The 15,100-nt window shown below is 41.2% G+C and overlaps 1 protein-coding gene across 2 annotated transcripts in view; it reads left to right on the top strand.

Annotated features, from left to right (window-relative positions):
- Positions 1 to 15,100, top strand: part of LOC121324204 (gamma-aminobutyric acid receptor subunit beta-1) — a 134,772-nt gene that overhangs the window by 75,956 nt on the left and 43,716 nt on the right. For both annotated transcript variants that reach the window (XM_041265812.1, XM_041265822.1), the window contains exon 5: positions 13,181 to 13,263. In XM_041265812.1, the coding sequence (XP_041121746.1) occupies positions 13,181 to 13,263 (83 nt within the window). The remainder of the gene's footprint in view (positions 1 to 13,180; positions 13,264 to 15,100) is intronic.

Raw genomic sequence — 15,100 nt, forward strand, 5'->3', positions numbered from 1 at the left:
TAAAAAAATGACATTTCAAATATTTATCTATGAGACTTGGTTGCTGTGATGTTAATTAAGTTTGTCTTCCTCTTTCCTTCCCCCATAACATTCTAGATCTACTTCAGATGACTATATATTGGTAACAGAGGGTCGGTAAGATTTAAATTGGGGAATAGTTGAAATTACCTGTTGAGCTGATCTTTATAGTCTGGTCTAAACAAACAACGAAGATTCTAATCTGTTAATTAAGAATGTCTGAAAGACAGCATGTAATTAACTTCCTATAGGGTTAAGAAGTGTGACACCTGGTGGATACAAGGTGCCATGACATTCTCCTATGAAGTTAATTGCTAACATGAATCGTGGAACGTTTAAATTAGCGGTTCTCAACCAGGGGTGTGCGTCAAACATTCCAGGGGGGTGCGGTGAATGTTTGAATAATACTGTAAGTATAGTAAAATATAATAATAATAATAATAATAATAATAATAAATAATAATAAAAAATTACTAAAATAATAATTTTGAAAACTTTAAATGTGATTCCTTGATTCTTACAAAATTTTATTATTATTATTATTATTATTATTATTATTATTATTATTATTATTATTATCGCGCTTAAAGCAGAGAACCAATCAGGCAAGTTTACGTTTAAGCATTATAGTTACTCGCCGCTCTGCACGCTGTTCATTACACAAAATTGAAAACTAAGAGCAATTGTGTAGCTTTATCCTCATAATCTAAAAAACAAAAAGTTTGAAAATATGAAGAAAGTTACTTGGAATTTGGATTTACCTTTGCTGGAACTGCAGGACAACCATGCCCTCAATGTGTCATCTGTGGTGAAGTACTGGTTAATGACAGCTTGAAGCCTTGCAAACTAAGAAGATATTTGGAGATTCGACATCATTGAAGGATAAGCCGCACGACTTTTTTGGAAAACTAAATCGGCAAAAGGGGGCTATAAGCAAGCAATCCACAGTGTCTGCCAAATGTCTCAAAGCTTCTTATGCTGAGTCATACCACATTACATACCACACACCATAGCTGAGACACTGGTTTTGCCATTTTCAGAAATTGCCATATGATAAATCAACTACTTAACTCCAAGATGGGTGAATGTTGTGCCATACAACTTGACAAGACAATGGATATTGCTGGAGCTGCACAACTGCTCCTTTTACGTTAGATTTGTACATGAAGAGTTACTTGTGGAGGAATTTCTTTTTTGTAGACCTCTTCCAACTCGCACAGCCAGCAAACAAATATTTCCAATGTTAGATAATTTCATTTGTAAAGAAAGTATGCACTGGGATCAATGCATTGGGATTTGCAATGAAGGAGCGCGATCCATGACTGGGAAGCAGAGTGGTTTAGTCATGTGACCCCCAGTGCTAAATGGTCACACTGCATGATACATAGAGAAGCCTTGGCTGCAGATAAAATGCCCAAACCATTGAAGTCTGTTATGCAGCAAGCAGTGCAGATAATCAATTTTATAAAAGCAAGGCTACTTAATGCACATTTATTTTCGGCTCTGTGCCAGGAAATGGGATCTGATCACCAGTACCTACTGTAATATTTCACACTGAAGTAAGATGGCTATTAAGGGAGAGTAGTTCTTCGCCTTTTTGAGCTGTATAAGGAGGTTAGAACCTTCTTAATTGATGCCTGGTCTGATCTTGTTAACCACCTTCATGATTGCTCTTGGCTGGCTCTGCTTGCTTACTTCATTGATATGTTTGACCTTCTGAACTCATTAAACACGTCCTTATAGACAAGGTAACAGCTTTTGCTAAAAATAATAAACACTGGACATTTTGTGCCACTCGACTGTCGGATTGAAATTTTGACATGTTTTCAGATTTAGTCCAGGATTGTGGCGGAAGTGTGGATTACAATGATCTTAAAGCCCTTGTTGAACATGTTACAGGACTGGAACAACAGTTAAGCGACTACTTCTAGGAAGATGGCAATTCAGTTGTCTGGGTTCGTAATCCGTTCGTCACAAGTTGGTTCAACCAGTCTTTCCGGGGAGATGGAAGAACAGTTTATTGAGTTGACATGCAACAGACTGAAGCAAATTGTTAGTACCTGTTTTTTCACAAATGTATGGTTCTCAGTTGCACAGGAATTCCCTCAGCTCTCTGCTGCTGCAGTGAATGTGCCCCTACCTTTTGCTTCGAGATACCTCTGCAAAGCTGGATTTTCCAAACTTGCAGCCTGAAAACAAAATACAGAAATCGACTCCAGGCTGAAAATGACTTAAGACTATCCCATTGAGCCTCACACTGACCTGCTTTGCAGTAGCAGGCAAGCTCAGATTTCCCACTAACTGACAGGAGCAGCACTATTAGAAGTAAGGTGTTGTGACAGGCTTTGGCTGAGCGGTGATGTCAGGCCAGATGCAGGAAGAATAACAGAGCCCTGCAGGTACAGTGCAATGGCGATTGAGCCATTTTATTTTCAAATAAGACAAATAAAAGGTTTTAACAAAAAAGACTTGCTCAGAGGACAAAAATAAATAATTAAACAAAACTAATCTCAAACACAATAATATGATCAGGCTGGGCAATAGCCTTCACTGGTCTACTTTTAGTTTTTTCTCACTCTCCTGTTCTCCACCTCTAAACACCCACAGAGCAGAGAGCTGCAGGTATTTATGCAGGTGACCATCTCCCGATTAGCAACAAGTTAATCACTTAATTCAGAAGATGGCCACTTTCTGCACGAGGTGTCAAATTAGCAACTGGCAGAGGACGGGTTGCCAATCTCGTCTCTGCCAGAACAAAATGAAAACAAAACAATAACAAATGTGATGTACACTTAAAGTTTGTCGCCTTTAAGTGATGTAGTTGTAGCCGAACACACAGCCAGGAGACAGACAGTGATTTGGCGAGTGGTAGTGTATTTACAATATTTACAAATCGTTAGCAGTTCTGGGTCCTGTACGGACAAATAACTAGCTCACTTCTTAAACCCTCTCTATACTAAGGAGTGACACCAGTTCAGCAAAGGTCCAGCCGGATTGCTTTCCTTTCCAGGAAAACAAAGAGGTAGGCTGGGGAGTTGTTGCCCCCTCCAGGAGAACAAAGGAAGCACAGGTAGGTGTGAGGAGTTGTCACCCCCTCCAGGAGAACAAAGGAAACACAGGTAGATGTGGAGAGTTGTCACCTCCTCCAGGAGAACAAAGGAAACACAGGTAATCCAGGTAATTGAAAACTATCTCCTCTCCAAGAAACAACACAGTCACACTGGATAATCGGGAGACTGTCTCCCTCTTGAGGAGAACAAAGGCACTGTCGCTTGTTTGGCATGTCCTGGTGCAAGCACACCACAGTCCTTTGTTTACACAGTTTCTCAATAAAACCCGTTGTTACAAACCTCCCGTGTGTGTCTGTTTGCAATTGTTAATCTTTGTTTCACACACTCAACACGCAGTGATTGTACTCACCCACTGCTTACTAAACTGGTTACACATTATACATTTTTATCGCTACCCAAAAACATGCTAATATACTTTTTCAGACGGAACTTTACCGCCCTCGTGTTGCACTCACAGCGGCTTTCTCTTTGGTGAATTCTCTTCTCTCCTTTAGGAAAACTCCTTGGTCAGAACTGTGCAAACAACCAGGTTTGTTTCCCCACTGCAACACACTGGCTGTTTTGCTTGCTCCCTTAGGGTAGTTTTTTCGACCCACAGTCATTTTTTTTAAAGAACCCCCACTCCTTTGTCTCCCACAAAATAAACGCACGGCTAAGCCGTCATATCTAAATACAATAAATAAATCATAATGCACAAACACAAAACAACACGGGCGGAGGGGGAGACCCCGTTATAAAATAATTAAACAATTACATGTTTAATTTATTTATTTGTTGTTTTTACTGTGCTATCAAACATCGTAAATAATGCAATAGCGACACTAGACAGTATATGTATTTTACTTCGTTAGTAAGTCATGCGTATAAGAAGTTCATTTCTGAAATGTGATTTTTATCTTGGCGGGAAACGGCGGCAAGTAAAAAAAATAAAAATAGCGTTGCAGTGGGGTGCGAGTTAAAGAAAGATTGAGAACCCCTGGTTTAAATGAATAGAAATTCTTTATTCTAAAAGTTCATTTTAAAACAAATCTTCTGGACACAAGTTTAAGAGTTGTTTAAGTATGTTTTCCCACTAAAATTGAAATGTGCATTGTGTTTTAATGAAGTTTAAAGTGACTGTGAGGCGAGAGTGTATTAAATGGAATGTCCAGACAGTAATTTATGTGTACAGAAATAAAATAATTTATTTTTATTATCTATACACAACAAAATAATTAAATAACAAAAGAAAACAAAATGGTGTGAGGGAAGGAGTGCAGGGGTGAAATCCAAAACAAACCGTGATGACTCGTCTTTAATTGTCTTCGTGGCGACCCATACATAAACAAAAAAAAGACAAAAGAAATGTTAGTGTTTTTTTTTTTTAAAAATCCCGCTGCACCAAACCAGTCTCTCCCTCCACCCGTTACTCCTCCTATTTTACTTTCGGACCAACCCCGAACACAGTAGTACGTTCCCTTTAGTATGTAATGTCCCGCCTCTGTAGTCAGTGGAACACCAATCCCCAACTGACAAGAGTCCTTATCCTTCACTTGTCTCCAGTGGCTGGAATTTACATACTCGTACTTCCGCCCCTCACCAAGGTGCCGCCCCTCAAAAAGATGACTTTTGCCATGGTCACGAGATCTTGGTAAGGGAAGTCCCGAGTTGGTTTGATGCCATCTACTGTCGGGAGGCTGAATCACAGACCGAAAACCCTTTGACTCATCACAGTGACCATAATTATTGTATAATGTGTTTTAGCAAGTTAGGCGAATGAAACTGAAATGTGTATCCTTCTAGGATCCATATGACTACAGTTAAAACAAAATGAAGTTTTGTTCTGTAAATGTTACTGTGTGAGGCGTGTGAGTACAAATGGATTTTCCAGACAGTGATTTACGTGTAACAATTAAAATTTTATTTAATATTACACGAAAAAAAAAGAAAAATAATAAAGAAGGATGTGAGGGAGGGAGTGCGGGAGTAATCAAAAATAAAGGAACGGAAGCCTCTTAGTCCTCTTCGCGTTCTGCTTAAATCCAAAAATAAAACAAAAAGGAATAAAAACAGAAAAGAACCAAGTTAGTAAGGCCTCCGTTCGTGACACAGTCCAAACTCCCAAGTACTTCCCTCCAGCCTTTTTTTCCCCGCCTCTATTCCTTAGGACCAACCCCGAACACAGTAGCACGTTCCCTTTAGTATGCAAACCCCGCCCCGGTAGTCAGTGGATCACCAATCCCAAACTGACAGGTATCCTTAATTTCACTTGACTCCAGTGGCTGGAATTTACATACTCGTACTTCCGCCCCTCACCAAGGTGCCGCCCCTCAAAAAGATGACTTTTGTCATGGTCACGAGACCTTGGTAAGGGAAATCCCGAGTTGGTTTGATGCCTTCTACTGTTGGGAGGCTGAATTGCAGACCGAAACCCCTTTGACTCATCACATATCCCACCCCTCAGAGTGGAGCCGAAGGAACACTCGGAAACCTCTAACCCCTCCTTTTCCCCTCCCTCCCGGGAAAAAAAATCAGCGTTTTGATGTAACTTACCTGCACGATGCCTTATTTGAAAGGCGAAGGGTTGGAGCGCCAGGTACCACCGCGTAATCCTAGCGTTTGAATCCTTCATTGTGTCTAACCACTTTAAAGGGGCGTGATCTGTGATGAGTACAAAGGGTCGTCCCAGAAGATAGTATTTTAAGGACTCCACCGCCCATTTTACTGCCAGGCATTCTTTCTCTACCACAGAGTACCTTTGTTCTCTCGGCAGTAACTTCCGACTAATATATAATATCGGGTGTTCTATACCATTTTTTTCCTGGGACAGAACCGCCCCCAGACCAGTCTGTGATGCATCGGTCTGAAGGATGAACTCTCGGCTGAAATCCGGGCTTACTAATGCTGGGGCCTGACTCAAATTAGTTTTAATAGATTCAAAGGCTGTCTGACACTCTGCACTCCACTTAATTTTATTTGGAGCGTTCTTTTTAGTGAGATCAGTGAGAGGGGCGGCTATAGTGGAAAAGTGTGGAATAAAGCGGCGGTAATAACCAGCCAACCCTAACAGTGATCTCACCTGGGTTTTCGTGGTAGGTACCGGTGAATCCAACAAAGCCTGGACTTTTGAAACCAACGGTTTCACTCTACCCTTACCCATTATGAAACCTAAATATTTTGTTTCTTCTTTTCCAATAGCGCACTTTGCCATGTTCGCTGTGAGCCCCGCCTTCCTCAGAGACTGTAGGACGGCTTTTAATCTACTCAAATGTTCTTTCCAGGAAGAACTGTATATGACTACATCATCGATATATGCAGCTGCATACTCTCGATGAGGTTGTAATACCCTGTCCATCAGTCTCTGGAAAGTTGCGGGAGCTCCATGAAGTCCGAACGGCATAGTACAAAATTGAAAAAGACCATCTGGGGTTGAGAATGCCGTTTTCTCACGAGAGGCTTTTGCTAATGGAATTTGCCAGTATCCTTTCGTCAGATCCAAAGTTGAAATAAACCGAGCTCGCCCCAGCCTGTCTAAGAGTTCATCTACCCGAGGCATGGGATATGCATCAAACTTAGAGATAGCATTCACCCTCCTAAAGTCTATACATAACCGTAGTGACCCATCTGGTTTGTCTATTGGTACAATTGGGCTACACCACTCACTTCGGGAAGGTTCAATTACCCCAAGTTTCAACATACACTCCACCTCCCTCCGGACAGAATCTCTCCGACTTTCTGGAATGCGATACGGTCTCTGTCTAACTCTCAGACCTGGCGGAGTGATAATAGCATGTTCAATCAAATGCGTTCTTCCGGGCACGTTAGAAAACACATCACCAAACATTTTGATTAAATTGCTTACCTCTTTGCGTTGATCAGGAGTTAATTGTTCCCCCATCGGAACCCCAGCTGCTGATACTGGCTCAATTGAGGGTCCATAGTCCTCTCCCTCCTGTTCGGGAGATATAAAATGGACCTCCCGTTCTTTCCACGGTTTGAGGAGATTAACATGATAAATTTGATTTTCCTTCCGACGCCCAGGCTGTCGGATCTCATAATTAACTTTTCCAATTGCTCGAATGACCTCAAAGGGACCCTGCCATTTAGCAAACAACTTAGATTCTGATGAGGGAAGCAACAACAACACTTTGTCTCCAGGTCGAAAGTTCCTAATTCTTGCATTTTTATTGTAGCTTTGCTGCTGCTTCTGCTGTGCCACTTTGAGATTGTCATGTGCCAATCGACCGACTAATTCTAAGCGATCGCGTAGCTGTAATACATATTTCACTATATTTTTAGAGTCTTTTGACTGTTCTTCCCAGCCTTCTCTTATGAGATCCAAGATACCCCGCGGCTGCCGACCGTACAAGAGCTCAAACGGAGAGAACCCCGTTGAGGATTGTGGTACCTCACGAACTGCAAAGAGCAAGTAGGGAAGCAGTTTAGCCCAATTACGTTTCTCCTGATCTACAAAGCGGCGCAACATACTTTTTAAAGTCTGATTAAATCGTTCAACAAGCCCATCCGTTTGAGGATGAAAAACTGAGGTTCTAATTGAACGGATTTTCAATAATTTATATAATTGCTGAATACAGCCTGACATAAAATTAGTGCCCTGATCAGTGAGAATTTCTTTCGGGATTCCCACCCTAGAAAATATTTTAACCAATTCATTTGCTACTACTTCTGCACTCATAGAGCGTAAGGGAACAGCTTCTGGATATCGTGTTGCGTAGTCCACTACTACCAAAATATACCGATATCCTGACTCTGTTCCCTCCAGAGGGCCTACTAAATCTACACCAATCCTCTCAAACGGTACTCCAATAATTGGCAGTGAGACCAGAGGTGCGGGGCGAACTAACTTAGGGGCAGCTAATTGACATTCCGGACACTCAGATACATACTTCCGCACAAGACCATAAACCCCTGGCCAAAAAAACCGGGCCAGAATTCGTTCCTGAGTCTTTTCAGTTCCCAAATGACCTGAAAATGGAATGTCATGCGCCAATCTCATGACTTCTGACTGAAAAGGCCTAGGAACCAATAACTGTTTTACGAGCTGTCCCGTCCCGGGAGCCCGGGTTATTCTATATAATAAGTGCCCAGATACAGAAAAATGCGGAAATACCACTGGTTGTCCTTCCTGCATATCCTTCCCCTCGATATATCTAACCTGTTTCCAAGCATACTGTAATGTGGGATCATTTTGTTGTTCATAGCCCAGGTCAATATCTCGGTCCCAATGATTAGGTACACAGAGAGGAGTGTCTTTTATTATGTGACCTTCCACATCAGTAACCTCGCAGCCCCGGTCACACTGAACACCTACTCCTTTACCCTGCCGTTTACAAGATTGGTTTACTTTTGAGTCAGACCCCTCCCCTTGTCGTCTCAGAGTTCCCTCATATTTTTCCACCCTGCGCTCTCTCTTTGTTTTTCTCGGGCGGATTTTAGGGTTAAACAGGTCGGATTGTAACGGGAAAATCTCGCCAATTGTTTTCTCCCGTTGCTTAGATTGTCCCCTGGTAGAAACTAAGACCATTTCCCGACCTAAAATACGATCAAAAAACGGCCAGTCTCTTCCCAGGAGAACAGGGTATGGTAAACATTGCGCTACAGCCACTTTAACGCAAGCTGAGTAATCACCTACAATAAGTCTAACTTTAGTGGTGGGATAAACCCGAGTTTCTCCATGGATACATGAGATAGCCACTTTACCCTGTGGCTCCCAGGTTACCCCCTCCAAAAGAGCTTGTCGAATCAATGTTTGTGCACACCCAGAGTCCGCAAATGCATTAGTACTCTTATCCCCGACCTGTACTCTTAATTGATAAGGGCCCTCCCAACATTCCCCAGTGTTCTTACCTGTTACTGCCGACCAGGATCTTCTTGCCAGGTCTACCTCCATCATCGGACATTGCATCGGTAACAAACTGGGGTAGAAGGCACCAACGGGGTTTGCTTGTCCTGTGAGTCGGTGACCGACAGGTTAGGGGGGTTTTCTCTCGCCCAAGATGGGGCTAACCTCGACCTCCATGGTCTGAAGGTCTGGTTACCTCCTCTGGGCTTCACTGATGGGTTGGTCCTGGTTAGTTTAGGCGCAGGAGTGGGGTCAGAGGCGGCGCCTTCATTCGCATCCTCATAAGCCTCCGCCAGGATGATGGCCTTCTCGAGAGTGGTAGGTTGATTCCTTTTAACCCACTCCCGATTTCCTGGCGGTAGTATGGATGTGAACTGCTCTATAGCGATCTTCTGCACCAGTTCTTGGGGTGTGTGTTCTTCCGGTTGCAGCCACCGGGTGCACTGATCCAGGAGATACTGTCCCGCAACCCGGGGCCGCACCCCCTTGGACAGCTGGTATTCCCGGAAACGGCGCCGGTATGTTTCTTCCGTGATCCCGAGGCGTGAGAGAATGGCTTCTTTTACTTTTATATAATCCGCGGCCTCCGAGGCCATCAAGGCTCTATACGCTGCTTGCGCTTGTCCTGTCAAACAGGGTGCCAATTTCATGGCCCAGTGTTCCTTGGGCCACCCTGCTGCTTCTGCCACTCTCTCAAAGGTGACCAAGAACGCCTCAGGATCATCTTCCGGAGTCATCTTCTGTAGCTTTGGTTGTGAAGAAAACATCCGGGCAACCGCTGTTTCCGCCGCTGGTGTCGAGATTTTCTCTACCAGCTGACCAAAGAACTGGGCGAGCTGTTCCTGGCGCCGTGCTTCCCTCTCCTCTCGCTTCTCCTCCTGCTCCCTAAACATCGCCAAAACTGTAGCTGGATCCATCTCCCACAATGACACCACGTGTGAGGCGTGTGAGTACAAATGGATTTTCCAGACAGTGATTTACGTGTAACAATTAAAATTTTATTTAATATTACACGAAAAAAAAGAAAAATAATAAAGAAGGATGTGAGGGAGGGAGTGCGGGAGTAATCAAAAATAAAGGAACGGAAGCCTCTTAGTCCTCTTCGCGTTCTGCTTAAATCCAGAAATAAAACAAAAAGGAATAAAAACAGAAAAGAGCCAAGTTAGTAAGGCCTCCGTTCGTGACACAGTCCAAACTCCCACGTACTTCCCTCCAGCCTTTTTTTCCCCGCCTCTATTCCTTAGGACCAACCCCGAACACAGTAGCACGTTCCCTTTAGTATGCAAACCCCGCCCCGGTAGTCAGTGGATCACCAATCCCAAACTGACAGGTATCCTTAATTTCACTTGACTCCAGTGGCTGGAATTTACATACTCGTACTTCCGCCCCTCACCAAGGTGCCGCCCCTCAAAAAGATGACTTTTGTCATGGTCACAAGACCTTGGTAAGGGAAATCCCGAGTTGGTTTGATGCCTTCTACTGTTGGGAGGCTGAATTGCAGACCGAAACCCCTTTGACTCATCACAGTTACTGTTTTCCTGTTATCTCTCCATGGATCCCCATCTCTTACCTGTGTTAATGGCACACATTGCTTGTGTAAAAGGAAGCATCATGCAAATTCTGTAAACCAGTGAAAGTACTGATTTCATTCAGGGATCAGCTTCCTGTTTTACCTGGACGGATCACCAAAGTAAACTCCTCTGGGCGCTAATAGTTAAAGAAAAGTAAGCATGAACTCGTTCTGTTGGGCTCTTGGATGCGGACTCGCATCTCGCCATGAAGTAACCACGAGCTTTCGCTTGTAATGCTGTACCATTCAAGAGTATCTATGTTTGTCCTGAAGAAGAATCCCCACCGCTACATCCTGCAACGCTGCTAAACACAGTCACTGTACATACTGTGCACGAACCCTGCGTGCACATGTATGTAACCATACAGAAGCCTGCGTGCTTATGAAAATATGTGTTTAAATGTTTAATTCGTGCTTGTGTCTATACTTATAATTCTGGTACCAATATTTCTAACTTTTATATTCTACTTACTTTTGTGAGCCTTAATAAACTTAATTTGTATATGTTGAGTTATATATGAGCTTTTACCGTTAGTATATTGACTTAGTTATTTGACCGGTTAACCTCTTCATATTAAAACTGGAAAGCGTATTTTTTATAACTCTGCCTCATATTTCCTTTCTATTTTGTTCATAGTTCTTTTGATAGATTTGAAAAATCGAGTAATGGAATTCTGAATATTATTTTATAAGAAATATGAAATTTATGAAGGACTAAACCCCTAGTTTTATATTTAAATAGTAATCACATAATGTAGTGTCATCCTGTATATTAAGACATTAATATGAACTAATATGTTTGTATATTACTAACATACTGGAGGATGGCCTAGGATATTGAGGTATTTTAAAATATATCTTCATAAATATGCAGTACACAGCTCAGTTAAACTTTGCTTCCTTTTTTCCTAAAATGTTGTAAGATGCATATGCATGTTTTTTTTTTCCAAAGAGCAAAGCACAGAGGGATAGTGCTGCTTGGTGGTGGACATTTCATATCCATTCAAAAATAAAGGAGCATTTAGATTGTCAACCAATATATAAATTATAATGAGCAGTGCTGAGGTCAATGTAAAACCATGCCTTTACTTCAGAAAGACAATATTACAACCATGTGGAACTAGGCAATGTGTTATTGATCTACAGTAATATGTTACTGATCTACAGTATAGTGGTTATTGGCTTTAACTCTCATACCACTGAGTCTGCAGCTTTTCCTGAAATACCAGATAGATTGCTGCCTGATCAGGTAGATTGCACTCTGATCAGATAGATTGCACCCTGATCAGAATGATTGCACCCTGATCAGATAGATTGCTGCCTGACCAGGTAGATTGCACCCTGATCAGATAGATTGCTGCCTGACCAGGTAGATTGCCCTGAAGTCTAAAAACGTGTGGGGTGAGGAGACCTCACCAGTGCTGCAGGCTTGTTAAAATCAAGAGCTTCTCATAAATGATATAATTACATTCCACACTCTGTATAAATGCAAATCTCTCTATAAAGTCAAAGTGGATTACATGAGTGTTCATCAAAATTAGCAACTGGTCAATTGTAAATTCTGCAGGTTTGTGACTAATACAAAATATGTCCAAGTTCAGAAAAAAAACATTGTATGCAAACTACAGTATCTAAGTCAGAAAGTGTGTGTAGATGTATAGCAGATGTATATGTAAATACACATATACGGTAATCCGTCATGTATCTGCCCGTCACATATTCGCCTTAACTGTTTATCTGCCATGGTCAAGCACTTCAGCAACGTCGCCCACATATACAACTCTAATGCAAAAATGGCCAGATTGAAAGTCGATCAACACGAATATTTTTAAAGGGTTTTTTTTTTTTTTTTTTTTTTTTTTTTTTTTTTTTTTTTCGTAAACCTACTGTATGCATTTTGCTACTGTGTAAAATACCTGACACTAATGTAAGTGTATACAGCACTGTGGCAGGACAGGAGCCCTGCGCATAAAGAGGAGTTTTTGTGTAAATGTATATTGTAAAGAGTGTCCTGACAAGAGCCCACCATACAGCAATGTTTTCATATCTACATACTGTATGACTCAGAAGTATTAATTTGGTAAGAAGTGCCCGGCGCTCGAAGCTTGATGTGCTGCAATTAAGACATGTACCAACAATCTTGCATGCATGGAAATCTACATTATCACACACACACACAACCAACATATTTTTCATGCATTGTTTTTTCACAGAGGCACATGCACATTGTTAAAATATGAATTATACTGTAAGGGCAACCCATTGGACATTGGATTACATTTGGTATTAGTACAGCATAAAGACGTATATTTTCATTTTAGACAGGAAGTCTTCTGGCCTTGTCATTTTTGTCATTTGATGACAGCAGTAATAATAAAGTGTGACCAATATTTTATTCAAACTATTGAGCAGTATACCAGATTTAAAAAGCTACTGTGTATGGTTAAATGGTTTTAGCTGAGGAATGAAATCCTACTTTTGAGTCACAGCTCAATGCATTTTTGTACCTCGGGGCATGTTGATTCACCTCCCTGTGCCTCAGTGGTACATGATTGAACAGCCAGGCTGGCATTGTAAGCAACATTATACACTGTATGCTGGTCTGTTCGTCTTTCTTAGGAATTTAAACACACAGACACATACACTGGTAAGCTCAGTTTTTCTTTCTTCTTCTTTCAGAATTACCACTACAGCAGCATGCATGATGGATCTGCGCAGGTATCCCCTTGATGAGCAGAACTGCACTCTGGAGATAGAAAGCTGTAAGTGCTTCAGCCTGACAGCATAACATTTGCTGCTTATGTAATTATATAAAGCACCTTGTATGAAATGAATCATATTTTGAAAGCTTGAGTGTTTAATGCTGTGTCCAAATGCATTTTCTAACCAACCAAAATAGTGCAGTAGCAGGATGCGTGTACTGCAGTTACCTTTTCACTTTGTAGGCTGTGGCTTCTGTTCCTGGTTTTTAAGCTGAAGTAGGCAATGGCAAGCATAGTCCTGTTGGCTGTTGTTGATTTTTTTTTTTTTTTTTCTGGCAAAGAGAGGCCGGCAACTTAGTGACATCAAGCTTTTTAGCTTGATGAAGACATTTGCATGTCTACTAATATTTAACTTAGGGCCTGATTTAATTACCTTTTACCTGGGAAAACCTTAATTTGACTACCGCAGATTTAATTTACACTGTACAGTATCATGTGCAGCTAGAGGCAGCCAAAATGTATTATTACAGTGTGGAAAATATTTACCAATTCAACATGCATTGTAAGCTCATTGCAGTGAAATATATGGTTTCCTGGATGATACATTGAAAAGCCATTGCTAATTTAGTGCAAGCAGCCTGTTTCTTTTTTTTTCTATTGTGTCTGGTAGGGCTGGTTTTTCTCAACATGGCTACAATATTGATGAATGTGTACTAGGAGAGGACTGATGCGTATTGGTCAGTAAATGAGGGTACTAAGGCAGAATGTGCAGTAACTGAGTATCAAGGAAGAGGGGGTCACGCTCTGCTTACAATAATCAGCAACCAGAGTGAGATCATAGAGACATCAAAAAGGACAGACATGCCTATAGACCCACCCACACACATAACCATGAGCCAACCCACACACAAATCTGCATCCTTAAGGCTATATTGTTATTGCCTTTTGTAGGCAAATTCTTATGTATTGGAGAATTCTTTTTTTTTCCTTTTCATTCTGCTTCTCTTTTTGAGCCATTATTTGTTCCTGTAACCCATTTATCCTGCATAGACCTGTAGTTGAAAAGCATGATGAACTCTGATTAAAGGACATTGTCATCTTAATTGACCACGAGAAGGTAAGAGCTACCATATAGACAAGGTCAGCTGCCTAATTAATTAACTTTACTGTTTTTTAATTTTGTAATGTACAGATTGATTTACCTTTTATATTGCTTTGTTTTCTTTCTGTTTTGCTTTTTTAAAGCTCAATGTTCTGCCAGAAAGTTACACTGATTGCTGATTAACATTCGGAGGATTCTCAAGGCAATGAAAGCATTACAATAATCACAGTACAACCTACACCTATGGCCATTGCATCTCTCTATTTAATTAACTATTTTTGCTTCATAAAGTCAAACGAAACTTGCTGAATAATTTTACACTAACATATTGAATTACATATCACCTTGTAGTTTTCCATATACTTCCATATATGAAAAACTGACAAAAATTAAATGAATTTGACCTTTCGAAATCTCAGAGTTTCCTGCATTTAAATAAGGATTTTTTCCCACTTATCTACACACCATACTCCACACTGTTAAGAGGAAAAAAAAAGTTTTTTTGAGGAAATAATTATATATTAAAAATACAAAACTGAAAGATCATATTTGGATAAGTCTCCACCCCCTGAATTAATATGGTGGAAGCACCTTTGGCAGCAATTACAGCTGTGAATCTGTTGGGATAGGTCCCTACCAACTTTGCACACCTAGATTATGCAATATTTGACTATTCTTCTTCACAGAACTGTTCAAGCTCTGTCAAGTTCCTTGGGGAGCGTTGATGGACAGCAATCTTCAAGTCATGCCACACATTTTCGATTGGATTTAGGTCAGGGCTCTGACTGGGCCACT

The sequence above is a fragment of the Polyodon spathula genome, chromosome 1 (genome assembly GCF_017654505.1).
Source record: "Polyodon spathula isolate WHYD16114869_AA chromosome 1, ASM1765450v1, whole genome shotgun sequence".
NCBI lineage: Eukaryota > Metazoa > Chordata > Actinopteri > Acipenseriformes > Polyodontidae > Polyodon > Polyodon spathula.